Source organism: Cricetulus griseus, chromosome 4 (assembly GCF_003668045.3).
Source record: "Cricetulus griseus strain 17A/GY chromosome 4, alternate assembly CriGri-PICRH-1.0, whole genome shotgun sequence".
Lineage (NCBI taxonomy): Eukaryota > Metazoa > Chordata > Mammalia > Rodentia > Cricetidae > Cricetulus > Cricetulus griseus.
This window is the reverse complement of record NC_048597.1, coordinates 79,774,132-79,790,628: the sequence shown is the minus strand read 5'-3', so window position 1 is coordinate 79,790,628 and position 16,497 is coordinate 79,774,132. Positions and strand designations below refer to the sequence as shown.

The 16,497-nt window shown below is 44.8% G+C and overlaps 1 protein-coding gene across 4 annotated transcripts; it reads right to left on the bottom strand.

Moving 5' to 3' along the window:
- Window positions 1-993: 993 nt before the first annotated feature.
- Window positions 994-15,027, bottom strand: Znf12 (zinc finger protein 12). Of its 4 annotated transcripts, none has more exons than XM_027413559.2 (5): window positions 14,890-15,027; window positions 13,845-13,904; window positions 10,259-10,385; window positions 9,916-10,011; window positions 997-4,727 (listed from the first exon to the last, which is right to left on the bottom strand). In XM_027413559.2, the coding sequence occupies exons 2-5, from the start codon at window positions 13,857-13,859 to the stop codon at window positions 2,884-2,886; spliced, it is 2,082 nt and encodes a 693-aa protein (XP_027269360.1). In that variant the 5' UTR covers window positions 13,860-13,904; window positions 14,890-15,027; the 3' UTR covers window positions 997-2,883. The 4 variants fall into 4 exon arrangements, with proteins under 4 accessions (XP_027269361.1, XP_027269360.1, XP_035299025.1 ...); XM_027413562.2 differs by having other exon boundaries at window positions 4,591-4,727; window positions 9,819-10,011; XM_035443134.1 differs by lacking the exons at window positions 9,916-10,011; window positions 10,259-10,385 and having other exon boundaries at window positions 14,890-14,969.
- Between the last annotated feature and the right edge of the window lie 1,470 nt (window positions 15,028-16,497).

Sequence of the window (16,497 nt, the reverse complement as noted above, 5' to 3'; positions counted from 1 at the left end):
CTTCCTGGCGGGGGGAGGGGGGAGCTATCTACTCCAGGCTGGCTGGCCTGGACCTTTTAATTGTCCGGCTTCCATCTTCAAAGTGCTGGGATTACAGGCATTTCCCATCATGCCTTGCTGTAGATACCATTACCAACTTTTTGTTCCAATACCAAACTAAACTACCTACCAGACTTTAAGTTTTGTTACATAGCATATTCAGAATAATACAAGGGGAGTGGGGAGTGCTGAGCAACAAAATAGAAGCTATATGAGTCTTATACACAAGTAATATAGCATGTTGTAAAATAAATTGTTCAAAAGATGGGGTGCCAGGATAATAATCTGATAGTAAACAAAATTAGATCCTTACCTCACACCACATATTGACAAATGTAAGCAAGGATCCATGTGCAAGTCTGACTGCCACAAACAAACAAAATATATTAGAAAATGGAAGTAGACCTGCTGTCTGTTTCCAAAAGTTAATTTCACAAGTCAAGTTGCGCATGGTGGCTCACATCTGTACTCCCACACTTGGGAGATTAAGGCAGGAAGATTACCATGAGTCCAAGGCCTGTCATGGCTACAGTGCAACACTGGTATCTCAAACAAGAGAAATCAAGGCCTTAGTTGGTGAAGTGCCTGCCTCACCGTCATGAGGCTCTGAGTTTGATTCCCAGAACCCATATGAGAAAAGCCAGCTATGGCAGTAGGTGGCTGTTGGTGAATGTCTGCTGTGAATGCGTGGTGACTCCAGTTCCATCCCCAGAATCCATGTACAAAATGTAACCATGGGCACTTGTAATTGCAGCAATGGGGAGCTGGAGACAGGTGGCTCCTGACGCATGCTCAGCCAGTCTAGCTTACTCATAAACTCCCGGACAGTTAGTGACACCCCGTTTCAGTAAACAAGTGAGATACCAGAAGTTGTCCTCGAGCCTCCACACACATGCCACACACAAACACATAGGAAAATAATTCTACAGGCCAATGACAAGACAGCCCAAGGAAGCATACACATTTGTTTCAACTTCATTTTCAATGTTCAGATTATTTACAAATTTACAGATAATAAATCTCTCTATTGACACATCAAAATAAATGATTTAGTGAAAGTCCACTTCTGAATTGCATAACTCCTACAAAGTGTAATGCTACACCAGGTAGACTGTCTTTTTGTTACTAGCAGAATATTCCTAAGTCAACTGGCTTAGAAACAAATAGTCTCTTAGAAAATAAACACAGTCCAAACATGGAGTGGCTACAGGTCATGCTGGTTTAGTGGCTCTGTGACATCAGGTCCCAGTTTATTCTACTTTCTGTAATGGCCATGATTACACTGTATTCATTTTTGGGGGTCATTGTCAAGCACCACAGCAGACAAGGTGATGTTCACCAAGGTTCAGCTTCTTTAAGGAAACACTTTCAAGGAATGACCTCTGAATACGCCCCTAACACTTTATATATGGGCCCAAGGTTACAAGAAAGGGTTATCACTACCGAAAAAATTTAACAGGAGTTGTCTCCCATCTTTCAGACTACAGGCAAAGAGCAAGGAGGGATGCTAGAAGGCAACAGATGATGTCTGCACAACCCTTATTTGTGTGTGAGAACACACACACACCTAGTGATGGTAGAGCAAGGAATGTTCACGACACTAGCACATAGACAGTGCTACACAGCCCTGGCGCTCTGCACACACCTAAGCATCTACGTAAGAAAAAAAAAATAAGTGAACAAACAGCAGATAGCATTTTCTAAGTATAGTTCTTAGTTGTACAGAGTACAGTAAGTGCTAAAGCTATTTCTCATCCTTGGAGACTTCTGGCTTAATTAAAAATTGCTTATTCAGAGTTTCCTATTTTATAGATACATTTCTGCCTTCTTTGTATGGTTGAAAACAACAACAAAAGACTCCTTACAGATGATATAATCCTGTGACAATGATCAAATGCATTTTAAAATCCAAGGAACAAGAAAAAAGCATAGTTCGTAACTCTCAAATATTACCTCAAGTGACAGTGCATATTAAGAAAGTAATGGTGAACTCAGAATGGATAAATCTTACCATATGTTACAAACTAAGGATACAACACTTTTCCAAGCTTGACTAAAACTGAACAAATGATTTCTGTGACGGTTTCTAAAATAAGAAAAAGAGACCCCAAGTCCTGTGTTCCCAGGGAACTGTTTACCAGTTTAATGCATCAAGCTTGGCTAACTAGACTTACAGTTTTATATCCTGTACCTATAAAGTGTACTTATTTCTAGCAGATTATCTTCTTTTAATTTTTACAAATTATCCCTTATTATTAGCAGTTTCCAAAGGAGTGTGCTTCCCACATTCCTTAAGTTGAGTCAACTCCCTGATAAGCAGTTTGAAGTCACGTTGAAACATATTCATACATTCTTATTCCTGTATAGTCTGCTATGTGGTCTTTTCACAATTGTGGTTTCCACTCTGTGGATTTCTGGATGAATCTACATCACATGGACTTGTCCTGCTCATTTGTGTGGGCTCTCTGAAGTATCCTTTGGTATGTGGGAGTATGGTTCTAGGACCACCTGAACACCAAAGTCTGCACTTCATTAGTACCCTACGTGAAATGCTCTATTTGTGTTCAGCTTACACAATCCTTCTGTATGCTTTAACTCATCTCGAGATTATAATATTTAATATCATATAAATGCAACAGAAACAGTTGTTATATTGTACTACTAGGGAATAACAAGAAAAATGTCTGTACATATCCCACACAGATAAAACCTTTTCCTCTAGTACTTCTGGTTGGCTGAATCCTTGGATATGGAACCCATGGGTGCTGAGGGCCAACTATACAGTATGGCTCCACTCCAGACAGGAGTTTCTAGTTCACCGAGGTGGTCATCTGAAGCCTGCCTTTAGAGAAGCCTTCCCACATCAACTACATTCACATCCCCTCGTCTATGAACTCTCTGGTGACTGTTGAACGCTGACTTGTGATAGAACTTCTTCCCGCATTCAGGACATTCGTAGGGCTTCTCTCCTGAGTGGGTTCTGTAGTGTACAGTGAGGTACGACATTCGAGAGAAGGCTTTCCCACATTCATTACACTCAAAAGGCTTTTCTCCTGAGTGAATCCTATGATGAATAGTGAGATACGACATCTGAGAAAAGCATTTTCCACATTCATAACATTCATAGGCTTTTTCTCCTGTGTGTGTTCGCTGATGTCTATTAAGTGCTGAATTCTGGCAGAAGGTTTTCCCACACTCGCTACACTCGTAGGGTTTCTCTCCTGAGTGAATTCTATGGTGTATGGTGAGGTATGACATCTGAGAGAAGAACTTGCCACATATGTAACATTCGTAGGGTTTCTCCCCTCTATGAATTCTCCGGTGCCTACAAAGGGCTGAATTTTGGTAGAAGGTTTTGCCACACTCACTACATTCGTAGGGTTTCACTCCTGAATGAGTTCTGTGATGCACGGTGAGGTACGACAGCTGTGAGAATAGTTTCCCACACTCGTTACATTCATAAGGTTTCTCTCCGGTGTGCACTCTCTGATGTCTCATGAGGGCTGAGTTCAGATAGAAGGTTTTCCCGCAGTCTGTACACTCATAGGGCTTCTCTCCCGAGTGGGTTCTGTAATGGACAGTTAGGTATGACAACCTCGAGAAGAACTTCCCACACTCATTGCACTCGTAGGGCTTCTCGCCCGTGTGTGTCCTCATGTGGGTTGTGAGCGTAGACTTGCGGCAGAAGCATTTCCCACACTCGCTGCACTTGTAGAGTTTGACACCTGTGTGGATTTTCTGGTGATCATTGAGTGCTGATTTCTGAGAGAAAGTCTTTCCACAGTCATGGCAAACATAGGGCCTCTCTCCTGAGTGTGTTCTCTGGTGCTGGGTGAGGTGTGTCTTCTGGCAAAAGGACTTCCCACAGTAGTTACATTCATAGGGCTTTTCTCCCGAGTGAGTTCTCTGGTGCTGAATGAGGTGTAACTTCTGGTAGAAGTTCTTGCCACATTCACTGCATTCATAGGGCTTCTCCCCTGTGTGCGTCCTCTGATGCACGGTGAGGGTTCCCTTCTGGCAGAAGGATTTCCCACACTGGTTACACTTAAAAGGTTTCTCTCCCGTGTGAGTCCGCTGATGTATAATGAATTTTGACTTTTTACAGAAGGACTTCCCACATTCACGGCACTCGTAGGGTTTCATCTCCATGTGAGAACTGGGGTGGACGCTGAGGTCTGACATCTGGAGAAAAGCTATTTCAGATTCATTCCAATCGTAGGGCTTCTCCTCCATGTGATTAACAAAAACTGTGTTCTTTGGGAAGGATTTCTCAACATACTCAAAGGGCTTCTCCAAAATATGAATTTTCTGATAAATATTGTCTTCACTTAGAGTGTAATCATCTTCATTCTGACTAAACTCGTAAGAATCGTCTCCTGGATGTGTTTTCTCAGGCTTAATGTGGAGGAGTGATTTCCCACACCCAGCACACACACTGGGCTTCATTTTTGCATAGCTTCCATCGCTACTAATGAATTCGGAGATACATGTCAAGCTCTTTTCACAGGAGTCACACTTAGGGATGACTTCTCTGGATGGAACAAGTGTTGTTTCCACAGTAATGGCTCCACTAGTATCATCAACTGTCTTTTCAACCATGCTTTTGTAGTTGAACACAGCTGACCTCGACTGCTTCTTTTCATCTCCCTGGGCTTTCTCCATCAGGTCATTTCCTTGCCAGATTTCATCTAAAGAAAGGAAAAATGAACCCATGTTTGTACATTTTCCTACACAAGACATGGTCTGACACTGACACACAGCCTCTCATTCTGAATCTAGCTTCACAGTCCTGTTAGGACTCACCCTGCTTATTCTTTTGGAGTAACACAGACAGATCTCCATTGGGGAAAGGAAAACAAACTCAAGAGACATAGCATCTTTGATCTGGGTTACTCTGTAATATTTTGTTCACAGCAATGACTGGTAAAAAAAAAAAGGGGGGGGATGTTGGATGAAAAGAATCACAGCAAAAAGGGAGCACCTTCAGGACATTAGGAGCACCATTGCACAAGAAAGAGAGCAAGGCATACGGAAACAAGACTCAGTTTGGTGGCCACCAAGCACTTTTCTCCTCCCACTTCACACTTGAGAGAGGTTAGAATCCAAGGCATTGCTGACTACACTGACACTCATGTGCCACTTTCTCCACTTGGTGTCTTCCCATACTATTTTGTTTTTGCATTCCACACAGTAGCCTCACATAAGTTTTGTTAGTTTGTTTTTTTGAGACAGGGTTTCTCTGTGTAGCACTGTCTGTCCTGGAACTCGCTTTTTAGACCAGGGTGGCCACAAACTCACAGAGATCCGCCTGCCTCTGCCTCCCAAGAGCAGGGATGAAAGGTGTGCACCACATAAGTTTTACACCTAAATTTTCCTCATGTTTAGAACATGGACTCAGGCTTTCCCTCTAAGCTTCACCTGGAAGGCGAGTCCTGGAACATCTATGTGAAACAGGAAGTATCAAACAACACGGAAAAAGATTTCTCCCCTAAATTTTTTTTTTTTTTTAAGGATCCTACCAATGCAGAGGTTTAAGACTGAATTCATTTTTGACCATGAAATGGTCCTGTACTGTTCCTGTACTGTTCCTGTACTGTACAAAGCGATGTACTAATCCAGGGAGAGCTATTTAACAACCTCTATAGTCACTATCCCCACATATCATCAGATGGGCTTTATCTCACACAGTTGTTGTGGGATTATAGGAGTCAAAGTGCTCAGAACAGCACGTGACACAAAACACATATTCAAGATTACCTGAGCTGGGCGTTGGTGGCGCACGCCTTTAATCCCAGCACTCGGGAGGCAGAAGCAGGCGGATCTCTGTGAGTTCGAGGCCAGCCTGGTCTCCAGAGCAAGTGATAGGCTCCAAAGCTACACAGAGAAACCCTGTCTCGAAAAACAAAACAAACAAACAAAAAAAAATTACCTGAGCAATTAGTTTTCGCACTTTCAATCTACCAATAATTTCTTTAGTTCTGTGTTAGCTTGAATGAGATGTCCCCCATAAGTCTTGAGCATTTAAATACTTGGTCCCCAGTTGGTGGCTCTGTGGGGGAGGATTAGGAGGTGTGGCCTTCCTGAAGGAAGTATGTCACTAGGAGAAGCTTTGCCATTTTGAGTTCTCTGTCTTCTTCCTATCTGTGGACTGAGATGTGAGCTCTCAGCTGCTGCTCCCACCTGCCTGCGGCCATGCTCGTGCTGGGATAGTGACTGACTACTATCCTTCTGGAACCATAAGCCCCAAATAAGCTTTCTTCTGTATGTTGCCTCAGTCATGGTGCGTTATAGAATAATCTTTTTGTACACTGTGAAGATGTGTCTTTGCCAAGGAGCCTTCTGATTAGTTTAATAAAAGGCTAAATACCAATAGCTGGGTAGGTACAGGTTAGGCGGGACTTGCAGACAAAAAGAGAGCTCAGGGATAAAGCAGGGCAGAGTTGCCAGTCAGATGCAGAGGGAACAGGAAATGAACATGTGCTGAAAAATGGTGCCGCCATGTGGTAGAATGAGATAAGAATTATAGGTTAATTTAAGTTGTTGGCAGTAGTTGTTAAGTAGTTAGTAGCTAGTTAGTAACAAGCCTAAGCTATTGGCTGAACATTTATAAGTCTCTATGTGGTTATTTGGAGAGCCCGTGGTTTCAGCGGAAAAAACGCTGCCGACAGTGGTGTTTTATCACAGCAACAGAAAAGAACTAGTACACCCATTCCTATACAACCTGCTGCAGCTCCCTAATTCTGAATGTGAGTTTCACTAAGTGTGCAAACCTTAAGAATCAGGTCCCTCAGCATGGTCTTCCAATGGTGATTTTTGTTTTCACTTATCTCAGAAATTATGGGATGGACCTATTTCACTTGATGTCATGCATATCAAGCAAGTCACATATGATAAATCTTATTCTTCTTGCAGCCTCCCACAGTCCACCAGTGTCAACAATCAACACTGCACCACCAGGACTCAATAGTGACTCAAAGCCATGATGAGTCATAACTGAAAAGATTCTGTCCCAGGAAAAACAAGCTGTTAATTGAGCAAGATGGTCATGCAATACAGATCACAGTGCTGCGGCCTTATGCTAGGATTTCTGGGATATCCAACAAACTCTTGGCACATCGGCACCCACAAGTCTCTGTTCCTACTGCTGGCCTGCTTGGTGTCTTGCCTACTTTTACTGCAGAGAGAAGGGTGACACTGGAGTAATGATAAGAGTCGGGAGGGAAAAAACTCTCAGGGGTGGAAACTTGAGCTCAGGTTTTTAAACCTTACTACCTGGGGAAGCACAGCCCATCCTAACAAAATGTAAAGCTGCAGAGATGAAAACCCCATGATGAGGAGACCCTAAGACTGTGGACCAAATGTGGTTAGTGAAGATTCAGGAAACTCTCACAGGCAGTATAGAGCCACTTCTGTGTTAAGCCTCGGGAGACAAGGAACTTGAATAGGTTTACTTTGTAAAGGATCAACTGGATACCTCAGGTGAAGTCCTTCCAACCCAATCAGGAATAACAATGCTTACATTAAAGCTGTACAGAAGGTAAATAAGATACTGCCTAAGGGAAAAGCCCCAGCCACTCTGGAGACCTGTACCGCCTGATGAGTACATAGATACCCTTAGAGACTCCATGAGGGCCATGGTGGGCAATGAGAGGAGTGCAACTAAGGAATTAGGGAGACAGGAAAAGTGCTCAGCAACCATAAGCTGCAAGAGTTCATGATCAGTTTCCACACACAGCAAGAATGAGAGAAACACACACTGTCATCAGAGAAGACAGCGGGTACCATGAGCTGCAACACAGTGTGACTGCAAAGAAACAAACAGGCAAACAAAACCCTCAGATTTGAGAGTGGAGAAGCCCTCTGAGGAATCATGAGGAATCAGGAGATACAGGCGGAACAAAATCCTTCCTAGATACTTAGGAAGATGAAAGACAAATCAGAAGTTATTTATGTACATGACACAATGGAACACCATTCAAGGGCTTGGGAATAAAAAAGAGCCAGTATAAAGCTAAGAAATAAGTATTTTGGATGAGAGAGACCCAAGTCTACAGGAGCTAAACATCATAGGGCTGGCTTTCCAGACAACAAGAAGACATGCCCACAGAGAGGCCAGGGTCAAATGGTTTAGGACTGGGATTTTGTAATCTGACCTCAAAGAAAACAAAGAGGTAAGTGTTGTGGGTTATTATTTTAAGATGTGTTACATTGATTTATGCGTGGAACATTTGTTTAACGATGCAAAGATGTGTTGCATTCTTCTATGTTGCGTTTGTTTAACTCTGTGAAGCTGTGTTATTTTATCTGCCCAAAACACCTGATCAGTCTAATAAAGAGCTGAACAGCCAATAGCTAGGCAGGAGAGAGAAACAGATAGGGCTGCCAGGCAGAGAATAACTAGAAGAAGAGAGGGAGGATTGAGAAAAGAAGGACAGGATGACAGGGGCCAGCCATCCAGCAATACAGCCAGCCATGGAGTAAGATGGAAAGAAAGGAATATAAAATAGAAAAAGGTAAAAGCCCAGAGGCAAAAGGTAGATGGATAACTTAAGAAAAGCTGGCTAGCAACAAGCCAACAAGCCAAGCTAAGGCCAGGCAGGTATTCATAAGCAAGAATAATTCTCAGTGTATTTACTTGGGAGCTGAAGAGCAGGCCCCCAAAGAACAAAGGGTCAAAAAAACTACAGATGGGAGGTGAAATAACTCCCTGGGTAAAGAAGGTTGCTGAACAAACCTAAGCTAAATCTCTGGATCCCACATGAAGATAGAAAGAATCACTACACAAAGTTGTCCAATGAACTCAGCTGCATGAGTTAAAGGGGCTGGAGATGGCTTTTCCATTAAGAATACCTGGTTGCTTTTCCAGAGGACCTGGGTTATATTTTTAGTACCCAAATAGCTACTCACAGCCACTGTTAACTCCGGTTGAGGACATCCAACCCCTCTTTTGGCCTCCACACACGCTGCATGCACACACAGTGCACAGATACACATGCAGGCAAAACATACATTTAAGATAAAAATGAAAGTTTAAAAAAAAAAAGCTTGTGATGGTTAATATTTAAATCACCCAGGAGTCAGGCCTCTAGGCACCTAGTGAGGTCACCCCGATGAGGTTCCTTGATGGGAAAGAACCACCCACCATTTGGAGTACCAGTATTCAGTTTCTGGACTGAATAAAAATGACAAAGTGAGCTGAGCATCAGCAAGTGCCACTCCCTGCTTCCTGACTGTCCTGCAGTGAAAACAGTGTAGGTAAGCACCTGCCTCAGAGTCCCAAGCTGTGATGGGCTGTATGTATCCTGGAGCTGAGGGCCAAAATAAACACTTCCTCCCTTAAGTTCCTTTTGTGAGGGTTTTGTCACAGCCCCAGGAAAGTGACTGATACAGAGCCCAAAGCATTTCAGTCAGAGAGAATGAAAACAAAACCAAGGGGGTTAACAACCTAAGAGCTGAAGAAGGTCATTCACTGACAAAACACTATGGACACCTAGTAAAAGGAAGCTATGATATGGGTGACTCAACATGGAAGGTTTAGAGGAAAAAGGAACTGACTTCATCTGTGCAGTCCTGACTGTCCTGGAGCTCACTCTGTTGACTTCACTGGCTTAGAACTCACAAAGATCCACCTGCATCTGCCTCCCGAGTGCCAGGATTAAAGGCGTGCACCCCTCACAGCCAGCCAGGAACCTTTGATTCTGGACAGTGGTCGCTGGGGGAAATTCTCTATAACCATGTTTTCTTGGGGAAGGAAGAAAGCTTTAGGAGTGACTAACTACCTTCAGTAACTTCTGAAGCTTAGAGCGATCAGAATGTTCCCAGGAGGAACTCCCCAGTTACTATCTCTTCTTGGCCTCTCTGCCTCCACTAACACACCTGGATAGCTCTGAGGTGAGAACGTTCCTTCTACTATCCACGGCTCTTCTCCTTGTTCCAACTTGATGATGACATCAGGTTTGATAATGTGGTACCCTGTTAATGAGAAATGAAAAATAACTTGAGCCTGCCAGCATGGCTTCAGGGTTTCTATCGTGCAGGGCAGGTGCCACTGTACCAGCTGTGTAGCACAAGAGCCCTAGTGCTTTATTTTCACAGGGAGGTCAATCAGAACAAACCACTCACAACCATTTCACAGAATTCAAAAGTACAGTCATCAACGCTTTAATGACTTTAAAGGCATCCCCACATCCCAGCAGCTGGGAAGGCAACTGGTCCTCACCCACGGAGATGAGGTTGCTGTAGTTCTCCAGCATCACATCCCTGTATGTCGTCTTCTCCTCAGAGCCCAGCTGCCGCCACTCCTCTTGGGTGAAGGCCACAGCCACATCCTTGAATGACAGTGGGCCCTGAAACGGCATGCTCAGAATTCGATCACAAGGAACAGGCAATGGAAGACAAGCTCTTGCCAAGCCCGCTGGTGGTGTTAACCATGAACACTATATGTATGTATGTATATATATATATATATATATCAGACTGTGAAAGGAAAGCATGACTGCCTTTGGGGCTAGAGAAATGGCTCAGTGGTTAATGCAATTATAGTACAAGTGTTAGTAACAGAGTTAGGGTTTCTAGAAACCCATGTAAATGCCAGGTGAGCATGGCAGCCCCTCTGTAGTTCCAATCTTGGAAGTCAAGACAGAGCTCTCCAAAGGAAGCTGGCTGGCAAGACTCTAGCTATACCAGAGAGCTTTGGGTTTGACTAAGAGATCCTTCCTCGATGAATGAAGTAGAAAGGAGAATGATGGTTCCCGACATCAACCCTGGGCCTCCACATTCACTCACACACAAGCAAAACTGTGCAAAAACACAAATACACCTAATACCCACACATGCAAAATAGAAAGAAAAAACCCCAACTGCCTTGGGATTCATTTATTCACATTAAGAAAGCACCGGGCTTGAACTGCAAGCCAGGAACAATGCTGGCTGTTGAGAACAGAAAAACCATCAGAAACATTTCCCACCACTGAGAGGCTCAGACGTGAGGGACACTCATGCAATCCTAGGTGCACCCTACCCTTTGGAACACTCCATCTTGTCTCCCAGTAGATGAACAGCATTAGTCCCTGCGATGTTTACTTCCCTGTCTCTTCCTCATGTCCTCTGCTAGTTCTTCTCTCCTCCAGGTTCCCAGAGCACTGACTACTTTGATGGAGAGCCTGCCTGGACTGGTGGATAATTTAACTGCCCTCCACGTACAAACACTTCCCAAATTATCACCACCAGTCCACATCTCTCACCTACATTCTAGACATACATGACATTTTTATGGGTTTTTGGAAATCTAACTCCAGACCACAAGCTGTGGGAAAAGTGCTCTGCTCTAACGTGTACCATGGACTCTATGGGAGCACTCAGCACCACAAACATCAGTGTGTACCATGGACTCTATGGGAGCACTCAGCACCACAAACATCAGTGTGTACCATGGACTCTATGGGAGCACTCAGCACCATGAAGTAGATTCCAGTGGCATCTAACTGATTGTTGGTTATTGACTGTGTATTTTTTGTAATATACACCAACCGTATGACAAAGATGCTTCAAGCCAGTGCTCTGTAAGCCAGTTTTCAAGAGAGGAAGAGAAATGTGAAATCATTGCTTTGGGAAAGAAATGGAAATGATAGAGCATCTTATAAATAAAAACACAATCCCTGTGACCTGACTCCTGAAAGTTGTCCTTTGACCTCCACACACCCAACATGGTATGCACACACACACACAAAGTAATTAAAAACCAACAACAAAAATACCAGCAACCCAAACAAGACCACAAGTCTATGTCTCGGTAAATGTGAGCTGATGGAATCTGTCTTAGAGCAATAGAATCTCTCTTGTAGTAAAGGCACCCAGGGACCATCTCTGAGAACACATTCAGGATAAACTCACTACTCTATTCTTACCTCCACAGATATTCCCAATCTGTGTGTTTCTATTTGAGACTCTTCCACTAAGGGAACCTAAGGAGCTCCTGGAAAGGAATACTCTGTTCTTTGGAGAATGCCAGTATCTAGGAGAGTACACCAGTGTTTGTGAGTGAAAAAATGACTCCTAATTAGTAAGTCAGTCTAGCCAAAGGGAAGAACAGTTACTTGAGGGTTGAAAAAACCCAATGGGTCTGTCACTTCACTTCTTGGGACACTGAAAGTCATCACCAGGGTTAAGGATACTGGCATATGCCTTTAACTCTTTGCTGAAGAGGGACGATCAAGAGCTCAGGGGCAGTCTGAACTACACACCAAGACCCCTTTCAAACCAACCAATGATGCAAAAACAAAGAAAAACTACTCAGACTATAAGAGAAAACTGAATGTGTGTTGGCCAATGGAATAAGGAAAGGAAAGGAGAAGGCCCAACGATGGGCTGAAAAGACTGATTTATTTGGATGCAGCAGTCTGTTGGGTGTTGCAGGGACATGGTCCACAGAGATGCTCAGCAGGCAGCTGGCTGATCCAGAGGTGAACCAGCACAGAGCCACTGACCAATGCCAAGAGAACAAGATCAGAGCAGGGTTAAGAAGAGCCACGTGAAGGCAGAAGAAATTCTAAATCCAGGAAGAGGGCATCAAGGTAGAAACTGACAGAGGAGACTAGAGACAGGATGGGTCAATGGTGTGTGTGTGTGTGTGTGTGTGTGTGTGTGTGTGTGTGTGTGTGTGTGTGTGTGTGTTAGAATACTATAGAGGGTAAAAAGGCCTTGTGCACACATATAAGCACTGGAGAAGACAGGAAAGTTAAGCACACAGCTCACCTCTTCAATGGAATGAGGTGTGAAGCTGCTCTTCCTGGAATGCTAGGAATGATGTCGTTTTACAACCTGGTGATACTTTGCTGTCTGATGACACAGGCTCTGCCTATACCTCCCAGAATTTATTTACTCATCCAATACCTTTTCCTCTATATATTGAGCATTGTTTTTAGACCATAAGCTTCACTCTTATGAATAATGTCACTTGTGTTTTACAACAGCCTAAGTGACTTCTATGTTATCTTAGGGCCAGGCCAATCCCAACACACACAGGCATTATGTTTACCTCAGTCAAGCTCCCTAGACCCTAAACCTCGGGCATTATCTGAGTCAACAGTCCCCATTCTTGTGAAAGCAGCCAGATGTACTTTGTAGGAATCTCAATGTAAATATGTCTTATACTGTTATGCACTTGGAACTGAGTTAACTGTTATCTGAATACTTTTTTTCAAAAATTGTGCTGAGCTTAAATATAGCTAAAGAAAAATGATCTAGGCCAGACTCTAGAAGTCCAAAGAGTTTCATTCTTGCCTCTTTAAGGACCATTTTTTTTCCCTGCCTGCTGTGAAGGCTGCGGGGGAATCAACACAGAATACCACTGGAAGCTGGAGCTGTATCCCTCATGGAGAATAGGCCACAGCTGCAGGAGCTCGAAGCAGCTAGCCCATGGTATCCAGGGAAACAGAGAGGGAAGAAGTCATGCTTGCTGGTACTCAAGTCATCTTCTCCATTTTACACACGAGTTTCCCCACATCAGTGACTGTAACCTGGTACCCACTTCTGGCATTCCCAGAGGCCCATCTCCCACAGGTCTCTAAATCAGATCAAGGTGATAGCTACACCATCATACGGACTCTTTATGCTACCAATAGATATGAGCACAACAACAACAACAAAAATGCTTACTATTGCTCACTACTATTTTGCCTGATCCTTTTATCTATTTCTATTTTATCTATATCCCCCTTTTAAAGTTTGAACTGTTCTTTGCCTCTTTGAGTGCACTGGACCAAATTAGACAATAGAGATGTGAGCAGAAACAAAACAAAACTTACCAAGGATGTATTCATCTTCCACTGCTTAAGGAAAAGTCTGGAGAAGTATTAGAGTCGGGTCTGGGGAAAGAAAGACAAAGCCATTGTGAGGGGTATGGCAAGGGGAAATCTCCTATACAAAAACCTACCAGAACATTCCAAGAAGGAAACGTTATGGGTGATGGTGTCATTGGCTTTCAGAAAGGGCTGGAGAATTGTAACCATGCATGAGGAATGAATGAGTGCACCTGTAAGGTGAACTAATATGAAATGCCAGCTAAATAATTTACGTTGTTGAATAGAGATACAAAATAATACTCAGCTGGCTGGTGCTGGTGCACACCTTTAATCCCAGCATTCAGGAGGCAGAGGCAGGCAGATCTCTGTGAGTTGGAGGCCAACCTTGTCTATAGAGCCAGGACAGCCTCCAAAGCTACACAGAGAACCCCTTTCTCGAACCCACTCCCCACCCCCCAAAAAAAATACTCACAGGTAGGGGCTGTATTTGCCTAAAGTGATATTGTGACTTCCACTTTAATACTGCAGAAGGAACGACCGCCTGGGACTTAGCACTCTTACTAAAAAAATCTCAGCATGACCTCGGTTATGTCCCACCACTGCAGACCCACGGTCTTCCCTCAAAAACAGAGGCAAAAACGAACTTTCCCTGAAGTAGGCCATATGATACTGCAGGGAAAACTCAGGAGGACCAAGCAGACCGAGCATGGGTGCCGATGGGCGCCTGAGTGACACCGTGAGACTCTAAAGCGACGACAGAAGGGGTGTCGAGTGAGGCACGAGTGTGGCTCTGCAGCTCAGGCCGCTAACCCCTCCCTATGCCAGCACGCCTCCTCCTCTGTCAATCAGAGCTGCCCAAAGTGGTGCAGCCACCCTGCCATCAGCCTGACCACTGCGACCATCCCTGATTCCGCAAGCGGAGGACAGAAGAGAGCCAGGCTTCGTGCAGGTGCGGATCACTCAGCCCACCCCCTCTCCCGCCCCCTGCAAGCAATCAGCCGGAGCCAGCCTCCCTCCCAAGGCCCGGATCTGCATCCTCAGGCCTCACCTAGGAGGCCACGCCGGGCCCGGGTCTTGATGCCCCTGTCAGCCCGGCCCTCGGCCTCCCCGGCCTGCACAGCCGTGTGCGCCCGCTGCGGACCCGGACGCTCCGACCTCGGCCCCCGCGGGGTCCACGACTGCTGCTCGCGCAAGCCAAAGCTGCGGGAGCGAGCGCAGAAAACAGACCGCAGGAAGCCAGGGCGGCTCAGCTGTCGTGCGCATGCGCGAGCTCGCACGCAGGCCAAGATGCGCACGCGCAGCAGCGCCCCCGAAGGGGCCTGGTCCCAGGGGTCTTCCTCTCATGCCAGGCGTAGGGTGGACTCCCAGAAGTCTAGGCGCCCGTTTCTAGGAGCCGCCATACAAGTCTCCTCTTCGTCCCAGCAAGCTGAGAGCTACAATAACTCGGGCCCTGAGGTCACTATCGGGTTTGTTCTCACTGCCTTTGAGCCTCCAGAAATAGCCCGAGGGTTATATCATCCAAAGACAGCGTGCACTCTCCTGGCCTGGGCCTTTTAGGTAAAAGGCTTGTTCTGACAGATAATTGTGTTGCGCTCTGTTAACCGAAGTGCTTAGAAGTTTCATGCCCAGCAATTCTTTCCAAAGAAGGGAAAGAAGACAAAAATAGTGGTTTCTCTGGATCATACAACGAATGCATAAAAATTCTAAAAGCAACCAGAACGTACACAGAGAAAGGAGAAGCAGGTGCCTGTAACAGGACTTCTCAAACTCGCTGTTTGAAGTCAGGCGACAATGGCAACGTTCAAACATTATACCATATGATCAATGACTTCTCCAATGCCACCCACCCTCCCAAATGCAGCAGGGTTCCTGTCCTATCGGTTTCCAAAGCTGATGGAGACTGAACAAAATCTGCCAATGCAAAAATTCCCTACACAATTGCAGAAAATCGGTTTCATTATGAAGGAAGCATCCTAGCCAACCTGTGGTGTCCATCACAGGTGAACCACTGTCCCCTGAAGAGAGAAGGCAGGAGACAGAAGCATCATGGATAGCCCCTTAAACGCTGCAGGGTGTACATGGTCTCAGGAGAAAGGGTGACTTCTCCTTGAAAGGTCTGCTCTGCAAGGCTGGCTGCTCCTCCCAGGTCCGTCCTGATGTCACCTGGTAACTGAGGTGTCCAGCTGAGCTGGTCCTTATCTCATGAATTAAATACTCCCACATCCCCCATAAGCAGGTCGTTACATCTCTGAACGAGGGGCCTGGACAAAACTCCCCAGGTGACAGGGAAACAGGAACTCTTTCTTTCCCGAGGTTTACAATGCACAGAGGGGACTCTGGTCTTTGAGAAAAGGAATTCCTTGCTTGCAATGAGGACATTTCAAGCCTATATAATTTTTTGTTGTTGTTTTGTTTTTGTTTTACAAGACAGAGTTTCTCTGTATAACCCTAGCTGTTATGGAACTGGCTCTGTAGACCATGCTGGCCTCGAACTCACTGAGATCTGCCAGCCTCTGTCTCTACTGGCATTAAAGGCATGCACCAACACTGTCGGACTAATTTAATTTTTGTATTAAGAAAAGATTTCAATGTGTACAGACAGAACAAGGGTCACCAGTCAGCAGGCTGAGATTCTTCTACTCTGCTCAGATAGGAA

Excerpts from the sequence above, each read along its gene's own strand:
- Znf12 (XM_027413559.2), bottom strand. Across the intron at positions 10,012-10,258 it reads CAGCAACCTCATCTCCGTGG|GGTACCACATTATCAAACCT; the intron begins GTGAGGACCAGT and ends TCTCATTAACAG. Across the intron at positions 4,728-9,915 it reads CTCACCTCAGAGCTATCCAG|ATGAAATCTGGCAAGGAAAT; the intron begins GTGTGTTAGTGG and ends TCCTTTCTTTAG.